The sequence below is a fragment of the Euprymna scolopes genome, chromosome 22, assembly GCF_053919585.1.
Source record: "Euprymna scolopes isolate OS-2025 chromosome 22, ASM5391958v1, whole genome shotgun sequence".
NCBI classification, from domain to species: Eukaryota; Metazoa; Mollusca; class Cephalopoda; order Sepiida; family Sepiolidae; genus Euprymna; species Euprymna scolopes.
Genome location: NC_136503.1, coordinates 105962679 through 105982350, shown reverse-complemented (window position 1 = coordinate 105982350; position 19672 = coordinate 105962679). Strand labels below are relative to the sequence as shown.

The 19672-nt window shown below is 33.1% G+C and overlaps 1 protein-coding gene across 4 annotated transcripts in view; it reads left to right on the top strand.

Moving 5' to 3' along the window:
• Positions 1 to 19672, top strand: part of LOC145243622 (protein broad-minded-like) — a 403332-nt gene that overhangs the window by 169374 nt on the left and 214286 nt on the right. For all 4 annotated transcript variants that reach the window (XM_080106643.1, XM_080106646.1, XM_080106644.1 and 1 more), the window contains 3 exons: positions 8968 to 9112; positions 12691 to 12747; positions 19139 to 19238. In XM_080106643.1, coding sequence (XP_079962769.1) covers positions 8968 to 9112; positions 12691 to 12747; positions 19139 to 19238 — 302 coding nt within the window. The remainder of the gene's footprint in view (positions 1 to 8967; positions 9113 to 12690; positions 12748 to 19138; positions 19239 to 19672) is intronic.

Sequence of the window (19672 nt, the reverse complement as noted above, 5' to 3'; positions counted from 1 at the left end):
CAGTACAGGAAAGGTAAGGCCTCAGCAGTATTTATCTAGCTCTGAAAGATCTGGAGAAGCAAAAATTCACCCTCAGATAGAGATCAGATCTAAGTAAAAATTTTATAACAGCAAAGTTTTTTCCACACTACTATACGGAAGTGAAACTTGGCATAGCAAAATCAGCCAAGAGAAAAAATTAGATGTGTCTGATTCCAAGTGCCTTAGAAAGATTCTATGGATCAAATGGAATGATCAAATTACCAATCAAGAAGTCAGAGAATAACCAACCAATAGGCAGTATTGTCAATAATCTGCAAACAACGTCTAGGTTGGCTCGGGTAAACCCTAAGATTGACCCCTGATGGAAAAGGAACAGGAAGACCAAAACTGAACTGGAAGCAGACAATCGAGAGAAATTTGATTGCTACAGAGAGAAACTGGAAATATGCTGTGAATCTGGTTTCAAATCGATTTTTTGTTTCTTTTTTACAAGGAGGTCGCCACTTATCAAGGCCCGGAAGCCACTCAGGGATAATGCATGTACAGTACGTTGTACGTTAGTGTTGAGATTTCATAAAGTGTCTACTTAAAGAGGCGGTTCATCAGGAATTTGTTTACGTTGGATTTGAAGACATCCAAGTTGTAGTCAGGTAGGAAACAGGCAGACGGAACAGAGTTCCACTGGTGTGCTGTTCTAAGAAAGAAGCTGTGTTCATGGAATCTACGTTTTGATTTAGACACAGATAGAGAGTGGGGAAAACTTTTGACAGTGGCTTCACTAGATGGGTGTTTTTTGTAAAAATGCATTGGAGTTTCTAAATCTAATTGTAAATTATAGATGATATCCAGTTAAGAGTTTACAGACATGCAGAAATGTGGAACTGAACATTGAAATTGATTTTACAACATATATACAATCATTGTCCTATTAAATATATATATATATATATGCTGAGCACTACTGAAAGTTGAAAATGTCAACACTGAACAAACAACCATATAAAGAATCTACACACAAGAATAAATATACCGCCACTCACCCTATAAAATATACAACGTTCTTCCTTTTCGGACGAATCCATTTTACTACTTATCACCCCTCCTTTGGTAATATATATTTTTATTCGTATTATTTGGATTCTTCGATCTGCTATTCTTTAGTGTTATTTTCACAACATTTTCAACCTTCTTCAGGAGTATTTTGCCGAACCCAGGAATCTGCACAGAATTTCAATCAAGGACGATGGCATAGTGGATAAAGTACTTGGTAAAATTCAGTTGAAAAGTTACACTCTTCTGGAGGTTGAAGATTCAATCGTCAGTGTGGGAGACACTTCAAATATAACTGTGAATTACTTAGGATTCCTGATATACATATATATTTTTTTTTTCACATGGAGGTCACCACTTATCAAGGCCCGGAGGCCACTCAGGGATAAGGGTTATTGCGTGTACAGTAATCAATGAGATAGTATTGTAGTAATCATTAGTATTGGAGATTTGATAGTGTCTTACTTAAGGGGGCGGTTTGTCAGGAATTTGTTTATGTTGGACTTGAAGACGTCCAAGTTGTAGTCAAGTGGGAAACAGGCCAATGGAAGAGAGTTCCACAATCGTGCACTTCTGAGAAAGAAGCTTTGTTCATGGAATCTACGTTTGGATTTAGGCACAGATAAAGAGTGGGGAAAATTATTGACAGTAGTTTCAGCCAGACGGGTGTTTCTCGTGAAAGATTGGCGAGTGGGGACGAGAGATTGGAGCTCAGACGAGCACTTGCCATGGAAATAACGATAAAACAAAGACAGACTTTCAACATCTCTTCTGTGGGAGAGAGGCTGTAGGGAAGAGAAAAGGGCATCCCCCACTAAACCACGAAGTCTATTTTGTACTCTGTCAAGGCTGGATAGGCTGTTTTTAGCAGCTCCTGCCCAGATATGGCAGCAGTACTCCATCCTTGGACATACTTGGCTTTTATACAGATAGAGAATTGCATCAGTAGTGAGATATCTTTTGGGGCGGTAGAAGGATCCCACCATTTTCCCAGCATCCCCGGCAACAGATTTGATGTACGTGTTCCATTTCGGATAAGGAGTAAAGGTCAAACCCAGAACCTTGTCAAAACATGGAGCCTCCCCCAAGACGGGAGCCATCCATTTCAATTGATGCCAGATGGGGATCAGCGCGTTTGTCATTTACGGCCTTTGATGTGTTGCCATAGATGGTCGTGTCATCAGCATAGATGTCAACGAATGATTTAAGTATGTGTCTTGGGAGATCATTGATGTAGATCAGGAAGAGAGTTGGGCCCAGGATGGACCCCTGGGGAACTCCAGCATTAATACTGTGGGCCTCTGATTTCTGCCCATCAACCACTACTCTTATGAACCTATGAGAGAGAAATGATTTAATTATTGAGAAAACATTTCCAGTAATACCGTAGCTGGAAATCTTGTGAAGTAGGCCCTTAAGCCATACCTTATCGAAGGCCTTCGATATGTCAAGAGCAATTGCCCTGGAAAGGAAACCTTTGTCAAGAGATTCACTAATCCTATGTGATATAACCGTTAGCATATATATATATATATATATATATATATATATATATATATATATATCGAATTCCTGATATATATATAGAGAGAAAAATAAAATTTTTAAACTGTAAAAATATTTTTTACATTAATTTATTGTTCGACAATATGTTGAGATTTCCTTTATCAGTGGAGTTTCAAAGAAATGCGTTCTTCTCATCGGAGGACAAGATATTAGCAAATGGAAATTATAGCAAAGCTATGAATTTGCTGGTACTGACATTAAGTAAAACAGCATTAGACAAAAGAATGATAGCCGTCCTTCATCTTACTCCACTCAGTGTTGGTACTGTGCAGCATTTTATTTTAGAAAGAAAATTTACCATGCTGTGAACTTTTTGAATAGAACATTAAAGGTAATTAAAATCTGGTTGAGATATAAGACCTTCCTTCTCTATTCAAATCTTAAGCAAAACGTTCAAATCTTGTCCGTTACAAATGTACTATTTTCATACGGATTTTTTTTCGACTTTTAAGCACCGGTGACACTGCTGGGAATTTCAACGGGGCTACTTTTGCAAAAAAAATATTGGGGGGGGGGCAAAGAGTTTATAAAATGGGGGAAAAATTTAAGAAATAAGAGAATACATTACAAGTCAAGGATTAAAAAAAAAACAGATAAAAAGATATGGAGAGGTCAGTTATTATCAAGACGAAAAGGTAATAAGAGACAAGGTTCCCATAAGAAAACTTCAGAATTATATTGTTGACACGCAGACTCAAATTAAAATCTAAAATGTGTGTAGTGATCCAAAAGGATTGTAATAATCCAAATATGTGTAACCCAGCTTTGCAGAAAAATCTGTTTGCAGTCAGAGATTATTTAAATCCGTTAGTTTCTTTCTTTTAAGGACAATTTAATCGGTGTAACTACTAAGTGGAATTAATTGGGAATGGAAAAACAAATTTTCAAAAGAAACAACAGGAATAAAATTTAATAAATTTATATATACATACATACATACATACATACATACATATATATATATATATATATATATATAATATATATATATATATATATATATATACTAGCAAAGGCACCCGTCGTTGACTGTGTTCAAAAACAGCCTACAGAAAATGGACTCTGATTTATGAAAGTATGATATGTTATGAAAAGGAAGGGTTGGAAAGAGATAGCTTCGAATTTGGGGGTATAAAACCAAAGCAAAATATGATGAAAGTAAAAATAAAATAGATAAACCCCATAATTTATTATACTATACCTGTCCACACTGAAACACTTATCACAATATTCTGTGGATCTATATTAAAAAACCTTGTTAAACTTTGTGACATATTTCCATTCTATGGAGGTCAGGTGCGAACGAACACCCCATAATTTTATTGTACCATATTTCTTCAAACTGAAACACAATTGTCAAAGTATACTTACACAGATAGATATGAAAAGTCTTTATTAAAGTTTGTGCCTATTTCCATTCTATAGAGGCCAGGCGCGAACGCAGACCCCACAATTTTATTATACCATCCCTATTTAAGTTAAAACATACTTATGAAAGTATTCTTATGTACATTTATACCAAAAGCACATGTAAACGTTTTTTTCTAATTTTTAAATTTTTTATTTCCATACTTTATGGACCAGGCGCGAACGCAGACCCCACAATTTTAATGACCCACCGTTCTGCAGGATCAAACATACCCATTCCTGTGTCTCGATACATCTTCTATCATTATATGTTATCAGTTTTTTAAAATAGTCAACCATATAGGAGCCTATTCGTGACCAGACACACACAGACATTCAGCTTTATATTATAGATTATATCTATATATCTATAAAATGAACGTGTCTGTTTGCCTGTCTGTGTGTCTGTCTGTCTGTCTGTCTGTCTGTGTACATTTCCCTACGCAATAACTCTGTCAATTTTTAGTCTATAGACTCGAAATTTGAAATACCGGGTACTGAGATTTGGGAAAATCAGTGTTACGGGTGTCAGCCAGAAATTTGGCTGTTAAGAGGTCAAATTTAACCGATTTGACCTTTAAAGAACTCTACCAAACTCCTCCGACAATTTTGGGTCTACACCCTTGAAATTTTAGATATAGGTTCCGTGGACATGGATCTAACGTAATAACTTGATTTGAGGCCAAAACAATAAATTTTAAGGGGTCATAATAGGGGTCAAAGTTTAAAAAATTACCCCCTTTTTTTTTTTGCTCAGCATACACCTCTAAACACCCGGGCAACGCCGGGCACCCATGCTAGTATATATATATATATATATATATATATATATATATATATATATTATTTATTATATATATATATATATATATATATATTATTTATTATATATATATATATATATATATATATATATATTATTTATTATATATATATATATATATATATATATTATTTATTATATATATATATATATATATATATATTATTTATTATATATATATATATATATATATATATTATTTATTATATATATATATATATATATATATATATTATTTATTATATATATATATATATATATATATTATTTATTATATATATATATATATATATATATATTATTTATTATATATATATATATATTATTTATTATATATATATATATATTATTTATTATATATATATATATATTATTTATTATATATATATATATATTATTTATTATATATATATATATATATTATTTATTATATATATATATATATATTATTTATTATATATATATATATATTATTTATTATATATATATATATATTATTTATTATATATATATATATATATTATTTATTATATATATATATATATTATTTATTATATATATATATATATATTATTTATTATATATATATATTATTTATTATATATATATATTATTTATTATATATATATATTATTTATTATATATATATATTATTTATTATATATATATATTATTTATTATATATATATATTATTTATTATATATATATATATATTATTTATTATATATATATATATATATTATTTATTATATATATATATATATATTATTTATTATATATATATATATATATTATTTATTATATATATATATATATATTATTTATTATATATATATATATATATATTATTTATTATATATATATATATATATTATTTATTATATATATATATATATATTATTTATTATATATATATATATATATTATTTATTATATATATATATATTATTTATTATATATATATATATATTATTTATTATATATATATATATTATTTATTATATATATATTATATATTTTATATATTATATATATATAAAATAAATATAATATATATTATATATATATATATGTATGTATATATTATATATATGTATGTATATATTATATATATGTATGTATATATTATATATATGTATGTATATATTATATTGTATGTATGTATATATTATATGCATATATATATTATAAGTATATATATGTATATATTATCTGCATATATTATATGTATATATTATATGTATATATATTATATGTATATCTATATATTATTTATATATATATATGTATATCTATTATTTATATATATATTATGTGTATATATATATTATATATATAATATTATATATATTATATATATAATATTATATATATATTATATATATTATATTGTTTCAGCCGATTCAACCTCAGGCCTTCTTGGAGTGTGTTGTTTATTTAGTGATAGTTTTGTTGTATGAGTTGTAATTCCCTCCAGATTTTGGGTCTTTTGTCGTCACAAAAGAAAGACAAACACATTTCCCACCACTGTCAATAACCATGTCGAATGTGCCCTCAGAATGTTACTTCCGTTTTTTCTCTCCCTCTCTCTTTTGGATTTTGTCAGAGGCAGGCATACATAGACACTCCCTTCCCAATCATAATTTTAGGGAAAGTTTGGGTACTTAGAGCCAATAGATGAAATGAAACACCCGTCTAGCAGAAACCACTATCAATAATTTACCCTACATGTTATCTGTGCCTAAACCTAAACGCAGATTCCATGAACGAAAGCTTCTTTCTTAGAACTATGGAATTGTCTTCCGTTTTCCTGCTTTCCAACTACAATATGGTTGTCCAACGTAAACATGTTTTTGGTGAGCCGTTCCATATAAGTTAACAAATTTACCGAATTTCCATTACTAACGGTTATTATATTCTCCAATTTCTACTGTACACTCTTTAACCTTATTCTCGAGTGGCCTCTTGGCCTTGATATGTGGTGATGCCTATGCAAAAAAAAAATATAAAAAGATATTTACTATTTTATCTTTACTAACAGTATTGGAAAATAAGGGTTTAAACAAACGAAATAAGCAACAATTAAAAGAATCGTTTTTGACAGCGGAAAGTAGACACAATTTTCTCTGATTCCTATACCTTAAAAAGTTCTGATTTTTTTTTCAATTCTCAATTCCGATTTTGATTAATCGTCTCAACATTAAACTGTTTTAAAAATGGCGCAAACATTTTTTTAAGTGAGAAAAACAAAAAAGAAACGAAAAAAAAATCATTCGATTTTTTTTCCTTAGAATTCTTTTTTTCTTTTGACATTTTTTTTTTTCTCATTCTATAAAATATCAGCACCTTCAAGTGTTTTCTTAAAAACAGTTTATTTGTTTATTTTAAATTTTATAAATGGTGCTTTTCAGAGCTTCTGCCAATTATATATATTATGTATATACTAAGAGATGAAGCAGTTGGACCGACTTCTCCACTACTCTTATATTTAATTTTGGTAAAAATAGAGATTATGAGTGTATTCATATATGTATAACTAGTGTAGTTTGCTGTCTGAAGAGTAGCTATTTTTGGAATATTTTAAATGATATAATATTCAAAATTATTCAAATCATTATGAAACAATTTAATCTCATAAGAAAATACAAAAAAGTTTTCTTTTTATATTTTTTGTCTTTATTTTTGCAAAAATATTATACGCATACTGATAATCATGGATTTTATTGGTATATAAACATTTTATTGGTATATAAACATTACCAAAATTTTAATATATTAAACTTTTGGTTAAAAAAAAAATATGAATAAGGTATACATACGTATATATATATATATATATATATATATATATATATATATATATATATATATATATATACGAGGGGCGTGCAATAAGTAATGCCCCTGACCCATTTCCTATAGCAGTAGAGCAACGAAACTTGGCACAGTTATCAGTCTTTATCTACATGGGAACCACCCAGAGTTATGTATCTCTCCCATCGTTTAATGGAACTCTGGAGATCGTTTTTGTAGAACACCCCAGGTTGGTCCTCCAGCCACGACGTGACTTCAGAACTCAAGGCTGCATCATCTGAGAAACGCTTTCCTTTCAAAAACAATTTCATGGCTGGGAAGAGGTGAAAGTCAGAGGATGCAAGGTCAGAAGAGTAGGGAGGATGGGGAGGATTTCATAACCACACGCCTGTGCTTCTGATTTGGCGACATGCGAGTTGTGGACCGGAGAGTTGTCCTGCAGGAGGATAACTTTGCTGATCTTGCCCTGCCTCTTGATTTTGATAGCTTCCCTTAATTTCCTCAAAAGTGAAGCATAATGGGCTCCTGTAATTGTGGTACCCTTTGCCAAGAAATCTGTCATCACTACTCCGTCCTGGTCCCAGTAACCTGTGATGGACCCAGGTTTCATCCTGTGTCATCAGTCTTTTGAAAAACTTTGACTCATCTTCTTGGCACATCTCCAAATTCATCCTCGAGCACTCAACGCATTCTTGCTTCTGGAATGGTGTGAGCAACCTGGGAATCCATCTGGCAGACACCTTATGCATATGCAAATGGTAATGAACGATAGTTTCCACAGACCCTGTACTAATTTTGACATCTTGGGCTATTTGGCGAATAGTAATGCGCCGATCTTCCAAAATAGCAGCCTGAACTTGACGGACAGATTCCTCATCAATGGCAGAAGGGGGGCAACCAGGTCTGGGAGCTGTTTCCACAGACTTCCGGTCATGTTTGAATTCACGATGCCAGCGTTTTACAAGGTCATATGATGGGACATTATCACCATCAGTTTCTTTCATTTCATCAAAAGTCTCCTGTGGTGTGCGTCCTTTCAAAAACAAAAACTGGATCACTGCTCGACATTCAACAGGCTCCATTTCACACCTGAGTCAGTTCAAACACCTGTAAAACAGAAACCACAATTAGTTCAGAGCTGTAATTTGCTACATCATCCGTAGAGATATAAATCATTGCACATGCAAAATTTCAGCTAGATCAGACAACTGGAAGTGGGTCAGGTGTATTACTTATTGCACGCCCCTCGTATATACCCTCTGTTTTGTGTTGAGTCTTTGAGAACATAATCATTAGTTTTTATGGTGCTCTCATATACTTTCAGATTTATGAAGAAGATCTTGGAAAGCACGTTGAAACTCGTCAGCAATGTGAACGAGACAACAACACCAAGTGGTCAAGCGTTACTTCATCCTGTCCATTTCCTGGCCTTGCTGGATTGTAGAGCCTCTTGGTTCTCAAAATGGATGGTAAAACCCTTTTACAGCTCGGACATTTTTCTATAAGGAAATCGCTCCAGACAGGGTATGAAACCCCTTGGTGTAAGGCACTAACAAGAATGAAAGATGATTCTCGCAAAGACACAAGATGTTGATCGTCAACTTGAAAAGACCAAGGTTATTGGTAGGAGGAAAACAGTCAGCAGATAGAAATTTTCAGAAGCTGGAATAGGAAGCTGTGTTATAATGTGTAGGGCTATGACAACAGCATATTCTTTACATTATTTTGACTCTCGAGTATATATCCGATACAGTTAGACACAGTTAATCAACTGAGAACCACATCACTCTATATAAAAGCATATAAGATATCAACGGATACACACTCGAGAGTCAAAACAATGGAAAGAATATGCTGTTGTCATAGACCTAGTAATAAGTTATTAAAATAACGAATTGATGAAGACTGCTAGACCAACGAGTCAAACAAGCTGGTACAAATGAAGCAGAGAATAAATCAAACAATTTTGAATAACAAATGACATACTAGTGATGATGATGAGGATGATGATGAGGATGAGGGTGGCCGATTTCGTTTAAGTCTATTTAATTTCAAAAATAACAATAGAAATATTTTTGCAGTTCTTGGAAAAAAGTTACTGGAATTGGAAGCTGTATTATAATGAGGTATCAAAATAACAAATTGATGAAGACTATTAGACAAACGAGCTGGTACAAATGAAGCAGAAACTAGATTAGACAATTTTGAATTCAAGTCTAGTTAATGTTAAAAATAACAATTTTTGTCATTTCTTTGACTTAAACACTTGTTGGTGAAAATCGAAAACACATGCAGTTGGTTATAAAAATATATCGTTGTTTTATTTTCTGTACATATAAGTGTTAATGAATGATTGACAAATCTGATGGCCATGTGACAGGGTTGGTGGGTGGTGGTTTCAGCATAGTCCTTATTCTGCATAAGTATCAAGATTTGGATAAAAACTCAAGAGTTTGTAAGGTCAACTAGGTGTGAAATTCATTTAGAATCACACTACTTACTGATGAGACAATCACCAAAGTGTACCCTACATAGCATTGAATAGCGATACAACAAAAACTGTTAAACATTCATGACTGAAACTTGATGGACAAGTCAGGAATAGTCTGAATTTTATTTGTCCTGAATATGGTTTTATTGCAGTAATGTGATTTTTATAAACGGTTCCATGGTTAGGATTTTCTTTTGAGGGTGGGAGTCACTCTGTATAATCCAAAAAATGTTGATATGCCGTAAATGAACCCCATTTAAAAACGAGATCATTCTATCGCTTGTTCTTTGCTGAGATTTGAAAAATTAAATCTGCCCATCAAAATGATTTGTTCTGTTAGTTCTAACATTCCATGAACAGTGAGGGAAGAATTGCTGTTTTCTGAGTTGGAATCTATTCCATCTAACGCTTATTGTTGCCAAGTTTTTTGACCTTGAAGTTATATATATTTTCTAGTCCTTACATCAAGTGGCTTCATGTCTTGTCTTGAGCGATTTATATAAATATACATCATTTCAATTTTAATTTTCAATTTATGTGCTGATAAGCAAAATTTATAATTACCCACATCTATTTTGCTAATAACATTTCCTCCGATGAGATGAGCCATTCATTGAAAATCCATGGATTAAGGAAAAACTTTACAATTTATTTGTACTTCTTTGTCAAACAATAAATTTTGTTGTAATCTATATCTATAAAAGCGAAAATGTATGTATGTATGTGTGTTCGCTTTTTCTGTATGTCTACAAAAGGCTTTTTTCAGAGAAGTAGTCGGTCGGTTCACAACTTCGTAAAACTTTTTATATCACATATAAATCGTAATATCTCAGAGTTAACAATGGAGCTCGCCTGTCTATTTAATTTGCTCGACTTTCTTTTTCCTATAACATCTTGGGAAAATAAAAATTTTAAAAAAGCGTTCCCGCAGTAAATGAAATACTATCCTGCAGTCAAACTTGACCTCATTAAGTCATTTAAACGTGCACCTGCCAAATCCAAGTAATTAAATAAATTCAAACGTGCTTCCGTTAGCATGTCGCGGTGGCCCAATGGTTAAAACCGTCGCACTCTTTTTTTTTTTCACACTTTAATTTCCAACTTTGCCTTAACGGTTCGGATTCGATCCTCATACTTACCTACCAAAACATTTTTTTTATTTTAACCCCCCCCCCCGCCCCCGAGTTTTGATTTACCCAAAACTACACACACCTCCAAACACCCAGGCAACACCGGGTACCCCTCGCTAGTCTATATGTGTGTGCACATTTTTTGTATGTCCATCAAAGGCTGTTTTGAGGGGGGTTCTCCGTGGGGTTACTACATTTTAGAACTGTTTATATACCCCCTAGATCATAATATGTATGATTTGCAAACGCACGTCGCATCTAGATTTATTTACATCGACTTTTACAAAATTCTTGCTATTTCGGCCCCTCTTGTGTGTGTTCGGCTTTTTCGTATAAAACCGAAACTAATCTGAAGTGAAGCAACTTACCCAGCTTCCATACCAGGAACATCCAGAATGCAATCAGCTTTTGATCAATGTTGGGGAAACCCCTTATATCAGACAATTGCTATTCATTGGGACACTCCCCTTTTTATAGAGTGGTTTCCCCCCTAAATCTAGGGAAACAAAACCAGTCGAAGTTGGGTAAATAAACCCCCAAAAACTGCCTCACAGTAACAGTTAACTGTGCGATTTCTATGGTGTGATATTTGACCTCATTTTTTAATCCTTAAATAAATTCAAACGTTTTTCTGTAACTCTCCCTCACTGGCGCAGCGGTAAAATGTCAGGTTTTTTTCACACTTTCTTTTTTTCCACCTTCGCCTCAAAGCTCCTGGTTCGATCCTACCTACTTACCTACCAAAACTTTTTTTTGTTACCCCCTACACAAACCTACAAACACCCGGGCAATGCCGGGCACCCCCGCTAGTCTATAATATAAATCTCACCTGTCTGTTTAAATGTATGTATGTATGTATGTCTGCCTAAAACTTTCGACAGCGGCGACGGATTTTCACGAGATTGGTATAGTTTCGAAGATCGATCCTTTGGATGACAAATATCGAAAAATTGGCCAAGCATGTTAATTCCTTCACTCTCAATGGGCACTTTTCTAAAGGGAGGGGTTGTTTTTTCACCAATATTTTCGAAAGTTATCCCCTCTTTTCGATTGACTAGCCTTAATTTAAACATTTGTTACTTCCAGTTTGGCAATGGGCAGAACAGCAAAGACGTTACTTTTTTTTTTTCACATTCTTTTCGTCCTACGCGGTACGGGTTCGAGCTAGCCTGCCTACTCCTACTTTTTTTTTTTTTTTTTTTTTTTTTTTGCTCAACACACACTTCCGAACACCCGGGTAACACCAGGCACCCAGGATAGTTCTACATAATTTAATTCAGAATTCCCATTTATATATACATATATATATATATATATATTTTTTTTTTTTTTTTTTTTTTTTTTTTTTCAGAAAGAAATTGAGTTTTATTTGGTAAATTAACTATGCTCTTTCTCTAAAATAATCTGTCTCTGTCATTTTTCACAGCATGGGATTTACAGCCGAGCACCTTTACTGAAACTCTTGAAGAAGCATGAAAGTTTGGTAAGCACCAATTTTAAAATCATCGCATAATTCTGCAGTTATAATAAAACATAACATCATGACATTTTTCTTATTATTTCTATTATTGTAATCTAAATGAGAAAATATGAAAGTAATATACACAAAGGAGACGTACGTTGAGTTTTGTTCAAGGTTTTATTTGGAGAGAATTTACATAGTAGAGAGACTAATGTTGTCTTAGTTATTTACTTCTTATTCTTAAACTTATTAACGAAATGAGTGACATGCGCGTATGAGATTATCAGTTTTCTACCATATGGGCCGTGTCTCATTCACATGGCTTCTCGACTGATTTACATGACTTATATCTTTTTTATTTTTTTACAAAGGAGTCATCACTTATCAAGGCCCAGAGGCCACTTGAGGATAAGGGTTAATAAGTGTACAGTGGCCAATGGGACAATGACGTAATAATTATTAGTAGCGAAAATTTGGTAAATTAAATTACTTAAGGGGAACGGCTCATCATTGAAGACGACCATATTTTAGTCAGCCGGAAAGCAGGTGTGCAGTTCTAAGAAAGAAGCTTTGTTTGTGGAATCTATGTTTAGGTTTAGGCACGGATAAAGAGTGGAGGAAATTATTAATAGTCACGAGTGTTTCTTGTGGAAGTTTGGAGAGGGGGGGAGGCATAGATTAGAGCTCAGACGAGCACTTGCCATGAAAATAACGATAAAGCAGAGACAGGCTCGCAATGTCTCTTCTATGAGAAAGCGGTTGCAGGGAAAAGAAAAGGGCATCCCCCACTAGGATACAAAGTCTATTTTGAACTTTGTCAAGGCAGGATAAGAAACTTGTTTACGTTGGTCTTGAAGATGATCATATAGTCAGCCGGAAAGCAGGCAAATGGAAGAGAGTTCCACAAGTGTGCAATTCTAAGAAAGAAGCTTTGTTCATGGAATCTATGTTTAGGTTTAGGCACAGATAAAGAGTGGGGAAATTATTGATAGTGTTTTCAGCTAGACAAGTGTTTTTCGTGAAAGTTTGGAGAGGGGGGACCATAGATTGGAGCTTATGAAAATAACAAAGCAGAGACAGGTTCTCAATGTCTCTTCTATGAGAAAAAGGTTGCAGAGAAGAGAAAAGGGCGTCCTTCCACTAAGCTATGAAGTCTATTTTGAACTCTGCCAAGGCAGGATAAGATCTTTCTAGCAGCTCCTGACTAGATGTGGCAACAATACTCCATGAGATGACTAAATTAAAAACTTTATTTTTCTCTCACTTGAGAACTTCGTTTGACTTGTCACCCATCTCTTACACAACCCTGGAAACAATTCTGTTTTACAGATCTGAGTTATCATATGACCCTTGTCAAAATTTTCACAAGCTAATTAAATCACTACTTACACAGGGTTCCTAATATGCAATAAAAATATGTACAAGGATGGAATACTGTTGCCATATCTGGGCAGGAGCTGCTAAAAACAGCCTATCCTGCCTTGACAAAGTACAAAATCGACTTTGTGGCTTAGTGGAGGATGCCCTTTTCTCTACCCTGCAACCTCTCTCCCACAGAAGAGACGTTGCGAGCATATCCTTGTTTTATCGTTATTTCCATGGCAGGTCCTCATCTGAACTCGAATCTCTGGTCCCCCCTTGCCAATCTTTCACGAAAAACACCCGTCTAGCTGAATCCACTGTGAAAAATTTCCCCCACTCTTTATCTGTGCCTAAATCAAAACGTGGATTCCATGAACAAAGCTTTCTTAGAACTGCATGCCTGTGGAACTCTGTTCTGTCTGCCTGCTTCCCACCGGACTACAACTTGGATGTCTTCAAGTCCAACGTTATAAATTCCTAATGAACCGCCCCCTTAAGTAAACATTTCACCAAATCTCCACACTAACGTAATGTACTTGCAATAACCCTTATCCCTGAGTGGCTTCCGGGCCTTGATAAGTGGTGATCACTGTGTAAAAAAAAAAAAAAAAAAAAAAAATATAGTACAGAGGAAAGACCCCAAAACAGTTATCTGAATGCCTTATTTGCTTAATTAGTTGTTAAACAGTTTGTAATAAATTAATGTTTAGTGTTATACATTGGTAATTCTATTGTTCTATTATTACAATACATATGCAATAGTTTTGTTAATATTAACAGTAATTAAAGTGATTTAATAAAAAAAAGGATAAAATACTAAAACTTTTTAAAAATATATTGACTAGCATGGTGTTCAGCATTGCCCGATCGTAAAATATGCTTAAATATGTGATATAGTACAATATACGATACAATCACGTTGACACACCACATCAAAGTTAAGCAACATTGAGCCTGGCCAGTACCAGATGGATGACCATTTGGGAAGGCTAGGCGCTGTATGTACTTTCTGAGAATGTTGGGCGTGGGGCCAGCACCTTCACCTCAGAAAAAGAGCTCCTCGCTACAAGCATTTACAAAGTTGTGGATGGCCTCTGCCCCTCCAGGTGCTCAAGGCTATGGTATGAGATGTATGTGATATAGTGGAAGATCCTGACACCTCCTGAGAATGGATTACTCGTTCTATAAAAGACGCTAGCAAGCAGTAATCAATGGGAGAGAGTTGGCGTTTAGACAATGGTAGATGCTGCAGATAATGTTCGTGAAGGGTCAAAGAAGATGGCAGGTTATAGTCAAGATTATTTTTTGACTTCTGGTTTATATTATCCATTTGGTTAAGTAAATAAGAAAAAGGAAATTAGTGAATGTATTATGTCCTTAACTCATCAGAAGAAATAGCAACAATCAATCCGTCAAAAGGAAATAAAGTGTTATTTGACATGATTAAAATCTGAAAATTGGAAGAGAAGCTACAAATATCTTTAATATGTTTCCATTACACCATTTTGAATTTTATATATATATATATATATATATATATATATATTATGTCAGGTCATGTCATGTGCTACTGGTACCATGTAACCCAGTACTACCTGCCTCATGGTCGGGTCACCGGCGACTAAACTGGTTCCCCCACCAGACTTGTTTGGTGAGGAGGGCGGCTAGTCTCCCTGGAGGATTAAAAACAAGACCTTCCAAAGGGCGAATGAACTCTTTTTCTGGGTCAACGGCCAACTAGCACCGTGTATATTTGTGTGTGTGTGTGTATATGTGTATTGGGGTGGAGAGGGCTCCCGTAAGCCATGGTGAAGGCAACCTTTCTAGGAGAAGCAAATCTCTGATTTAAAAAACCATAAAGCGGAAGACCATTACCCGCATTAAGTTGGTCTGCAGTTTAATTTGTTGCTGGCTATCTTGCTCTTGCTTGTTGCTGGATCTCAACATTTTGAACCGAGAGAGAGACTTAGCTGTCGTACAAAGCTAAGACTCTGTAACATCATATTTGTATAGATACTCCCTCAGGCATATTGGCTCATGGATTTTAAATGTCTGAGGGAGTGGCACTCGTCTGACAAGACGTTGCAATCATCATATATATATATATATATATATCATAATTTAGGAATTTAAAATTTGTGATTTGAAAAAGTTAAATTTCAAATATAGAAATTTTATTGTATGCAAGACGAAGAATACAGTATAGTAAAATATATTTCCTTAACCCAGGGTATTGAACTTCAAATCGAAATTGTATGCTAAATCCTGTAATGGAAGCTATTGGTATTCGGCAGATAAAAAGATCCAACGCGTATTGTAATAAATCCAAGGAAGCTGGTAACAATCCAATATAAACATATTTCCATAGTTTTTCTTTAGTTTGATTGGATATCCGGCAAATCTTTTATTATATCAATCCGGTAAAATCTGCCAAAGCTTCCTTGGATTTACTACAATACGCGTTGGATCTTTTTACCTGCCGAATACCAAGAACTTCCATTACAGGATTTAGCATACAATTTCGATTTGAAGTTCAATATCCTTTTTTTTTTCTTTTTTTTTTTTTTTTTTTTTGGCTGCATCAATATCCAATTTCCCTTATTCTACGTAGCTAAAATGATTTAAAAACTTTAAAAACATTTAATTTAATTTTCTATGTTTATTACCTTTAGCAAATTAGGGGCAAACCTTTTATAATATTTGCTAATATTTTTCCTCCGAGGAGATCTATAAATATCGAAAACTCATGGGGTAAGGAAATATATTTTACTATACTTTGTCTTGCATACAATAAAATTTCTATATTTTAAATTTAACTTTTTCAAATCACAAATTTTAAATTCCTAAATTATGATTTATTGCTCTATCTAGGATATTGAGAAATTTTATTTAGCTGGGACTGTCTTATATAAAATATTACATCCAATAATATTTTGTAAGACCGATAATCACTAAATTTGCACACCAGTAGATTTAGTGTATTTCACTATTCTGAATTTTATATATATATATATATATATATATATATATATATATATATATATATATATAAGATTTGTTGTTGGTATTTTTGTAGCGATATTAACAACTTCGAAACGCAGTTTTTTTTCCGCTATCTTAGCGTTTTGGGGGATTTTTTTTTAAAGCTATAAGCTCTTTATATATATATATATATATATATATATATATATATATAGATCTCGTATTTATTTATTTTTATTATTAAATATTATTTTACGTGCATAAAAGTATACCTATGGACGAATGCTAAAAGCCAGAAACGCGCGTGTCCATAGGTATACTTTTATGCACGTAAAATAATATTTAATATATATATATATATATATAGAGAGAGAGAGAGATTATTAAACCAACATCTCTAACTAGAAAGAAAAGTATACTGATAAGGAATAAATAAAAAACAAAGCATCGTTAGTTGTCATGGCTAATGGCACCTGTCCTAGTGGCCTGATGACTAGAACTATTGATTATTAATTCGATGGTTGTTTGTTCAACCCTGGGCTTGAAGTCGATGTTGGTCTGAAGAGATGTAATATAACGAAACACTCTGTCTGTGGATGACTATATATATATATATATATATATATATATATATATATATATATATATATATATATATATGACTTGCTGCCATCAGCTAGAATCAAAACCAAAACATACAACTCTCCACCTTCATTCCTGCATATATATATATATATATACTAGCAAAAGTACCCGTCGTTCACTGGGTTCAAAAACAGCCTACAGAAAATGGACTCTGATTTATTAAAGTATGATAGGTTATGAAAAGGAAGAGTTGTAAAGAGATAGCTTCGAATTCGGGGGTATCAAAACCAAAGCAAAATATGATGAAAGTAAAAATAAAATAGATAAACCCCATAATTTATTATACCATACCTGTTCACACTAAAACACTTATCATAATGTTCTGTGAATCTATATTAAAAAAAACCTTGTTAAACTTTGTGACATATTTCCATTCTATGGAGGTCAGGTGCGAACAAACACCCCATAATTTTATTATACCATATTTCTTCAAACTGAAACACAATTGTCAAAGTATACTTACACAGATAGATATGAAAAGCCTTTATTAAAGTTTGTGCCTATTTCCATTCTGTGGAGGCCAGGCGCGAACGCAGACCCCACAATTTTATTATACCATCCCTATTTAAGTTGAAACATACTTATCAAAGTATTCTTATGTACATCTATAGCAAAAACACTTGTAAACGTTTTTTTTTTTTCATTTTTAAATTTTTTATTTCCATACTTTGTGGACCAGGCGCGAACGCAGACCCAACAATTTTAATAAACCACCGTTCTGCCAGATCAAACATACCCATTCCTGTGTCTCGATACATCTATTATTATATGCAATCAGTTTTTTTAAAATAGTCAACCATATAGGAACCTATTCGTGACCAGACACACACACACATTCAGCTTTATATATATATATATATATATATATATATATATGTTCCTGTTTCATTTTTACGGCATTTTTTTTGTTGTTGTTTTCTTTTTCTTTTTCCAAAAAAGAGGTATTTTTCGAAATTCTCAAAGACATTTATCTGGCCTTGTCGCTGGGGCATTAGAATACGCCGACTGCCCCCCTGCAGAGGGTAAAAGTTCCTCAATGGGGGTCCTGGATATGACCTTAAACTATATCCAGTGTGGAGCCACCCTTTAATTACCATTGCTCCCAGGTCCACTCTGACCCGGAGTGGTATTACCTGTTAGGGTCCCAACTTGTGGTTTAATAGAAACCGACGTGAAAACAACAAATATATTCTATTAAAAAAATTTTTCTTCCGAATCTTTGGATTCGGCATTAAATAACCCAAAAAGGGTTGATATGCCGTAAAACAAAAACAACCAACCAACCAACCAAAGACATTTATCATCCTGGTCATATGAAACAGTAAGTCTGTATGTTTTTGTTCATATGTCATGTTACTTTTAACATCCGGGTTTCCTACATTGCTAACAGCCTTCTTATGTCCTTACATATCTTTTTTCTTAGGTGAATAATTCCGTGCGGTGTGTCTTGGAGTATATTAAGAAGATAAAAGAGAAAAAAGTTGATACGGTTAACAAGCGTTTCTTTGAAAAAGTTCCATCAGGTAAGAATCTGCAAATTATTTAATTGTAAACATCTCGGTACCATGATCATCTTCATCTTCATATGAAGCCAAAGATTCTATTGTTTGCATTGGTTTCTCCGATATATTTCTGGTCAGAATTTTTTTTCTAGAAAGACATCAGGCACTTACGGGAGGAACCACGTGAAGGTTGCCAACATCCTAAGTGAAGGTGATTTTTGTGGAACGAACTGGATGTGAACTTGGAACGCCCAGGTTGTCAGTCTGTCATTAACCACTTGACCACAAGCATGGCTACCTGAGGGTGTTGCCCAGAAGTATAGATAATAAAATGAAAGGGTTAAAAAATGTTGTTTCGATGCTTATTTAGAATTCACCCTATTTTCAAAACAAAAATACAGAAATTAAAAAAACAAAACTATATGATGTTTGTACCCATGACGCAATGAAGATGT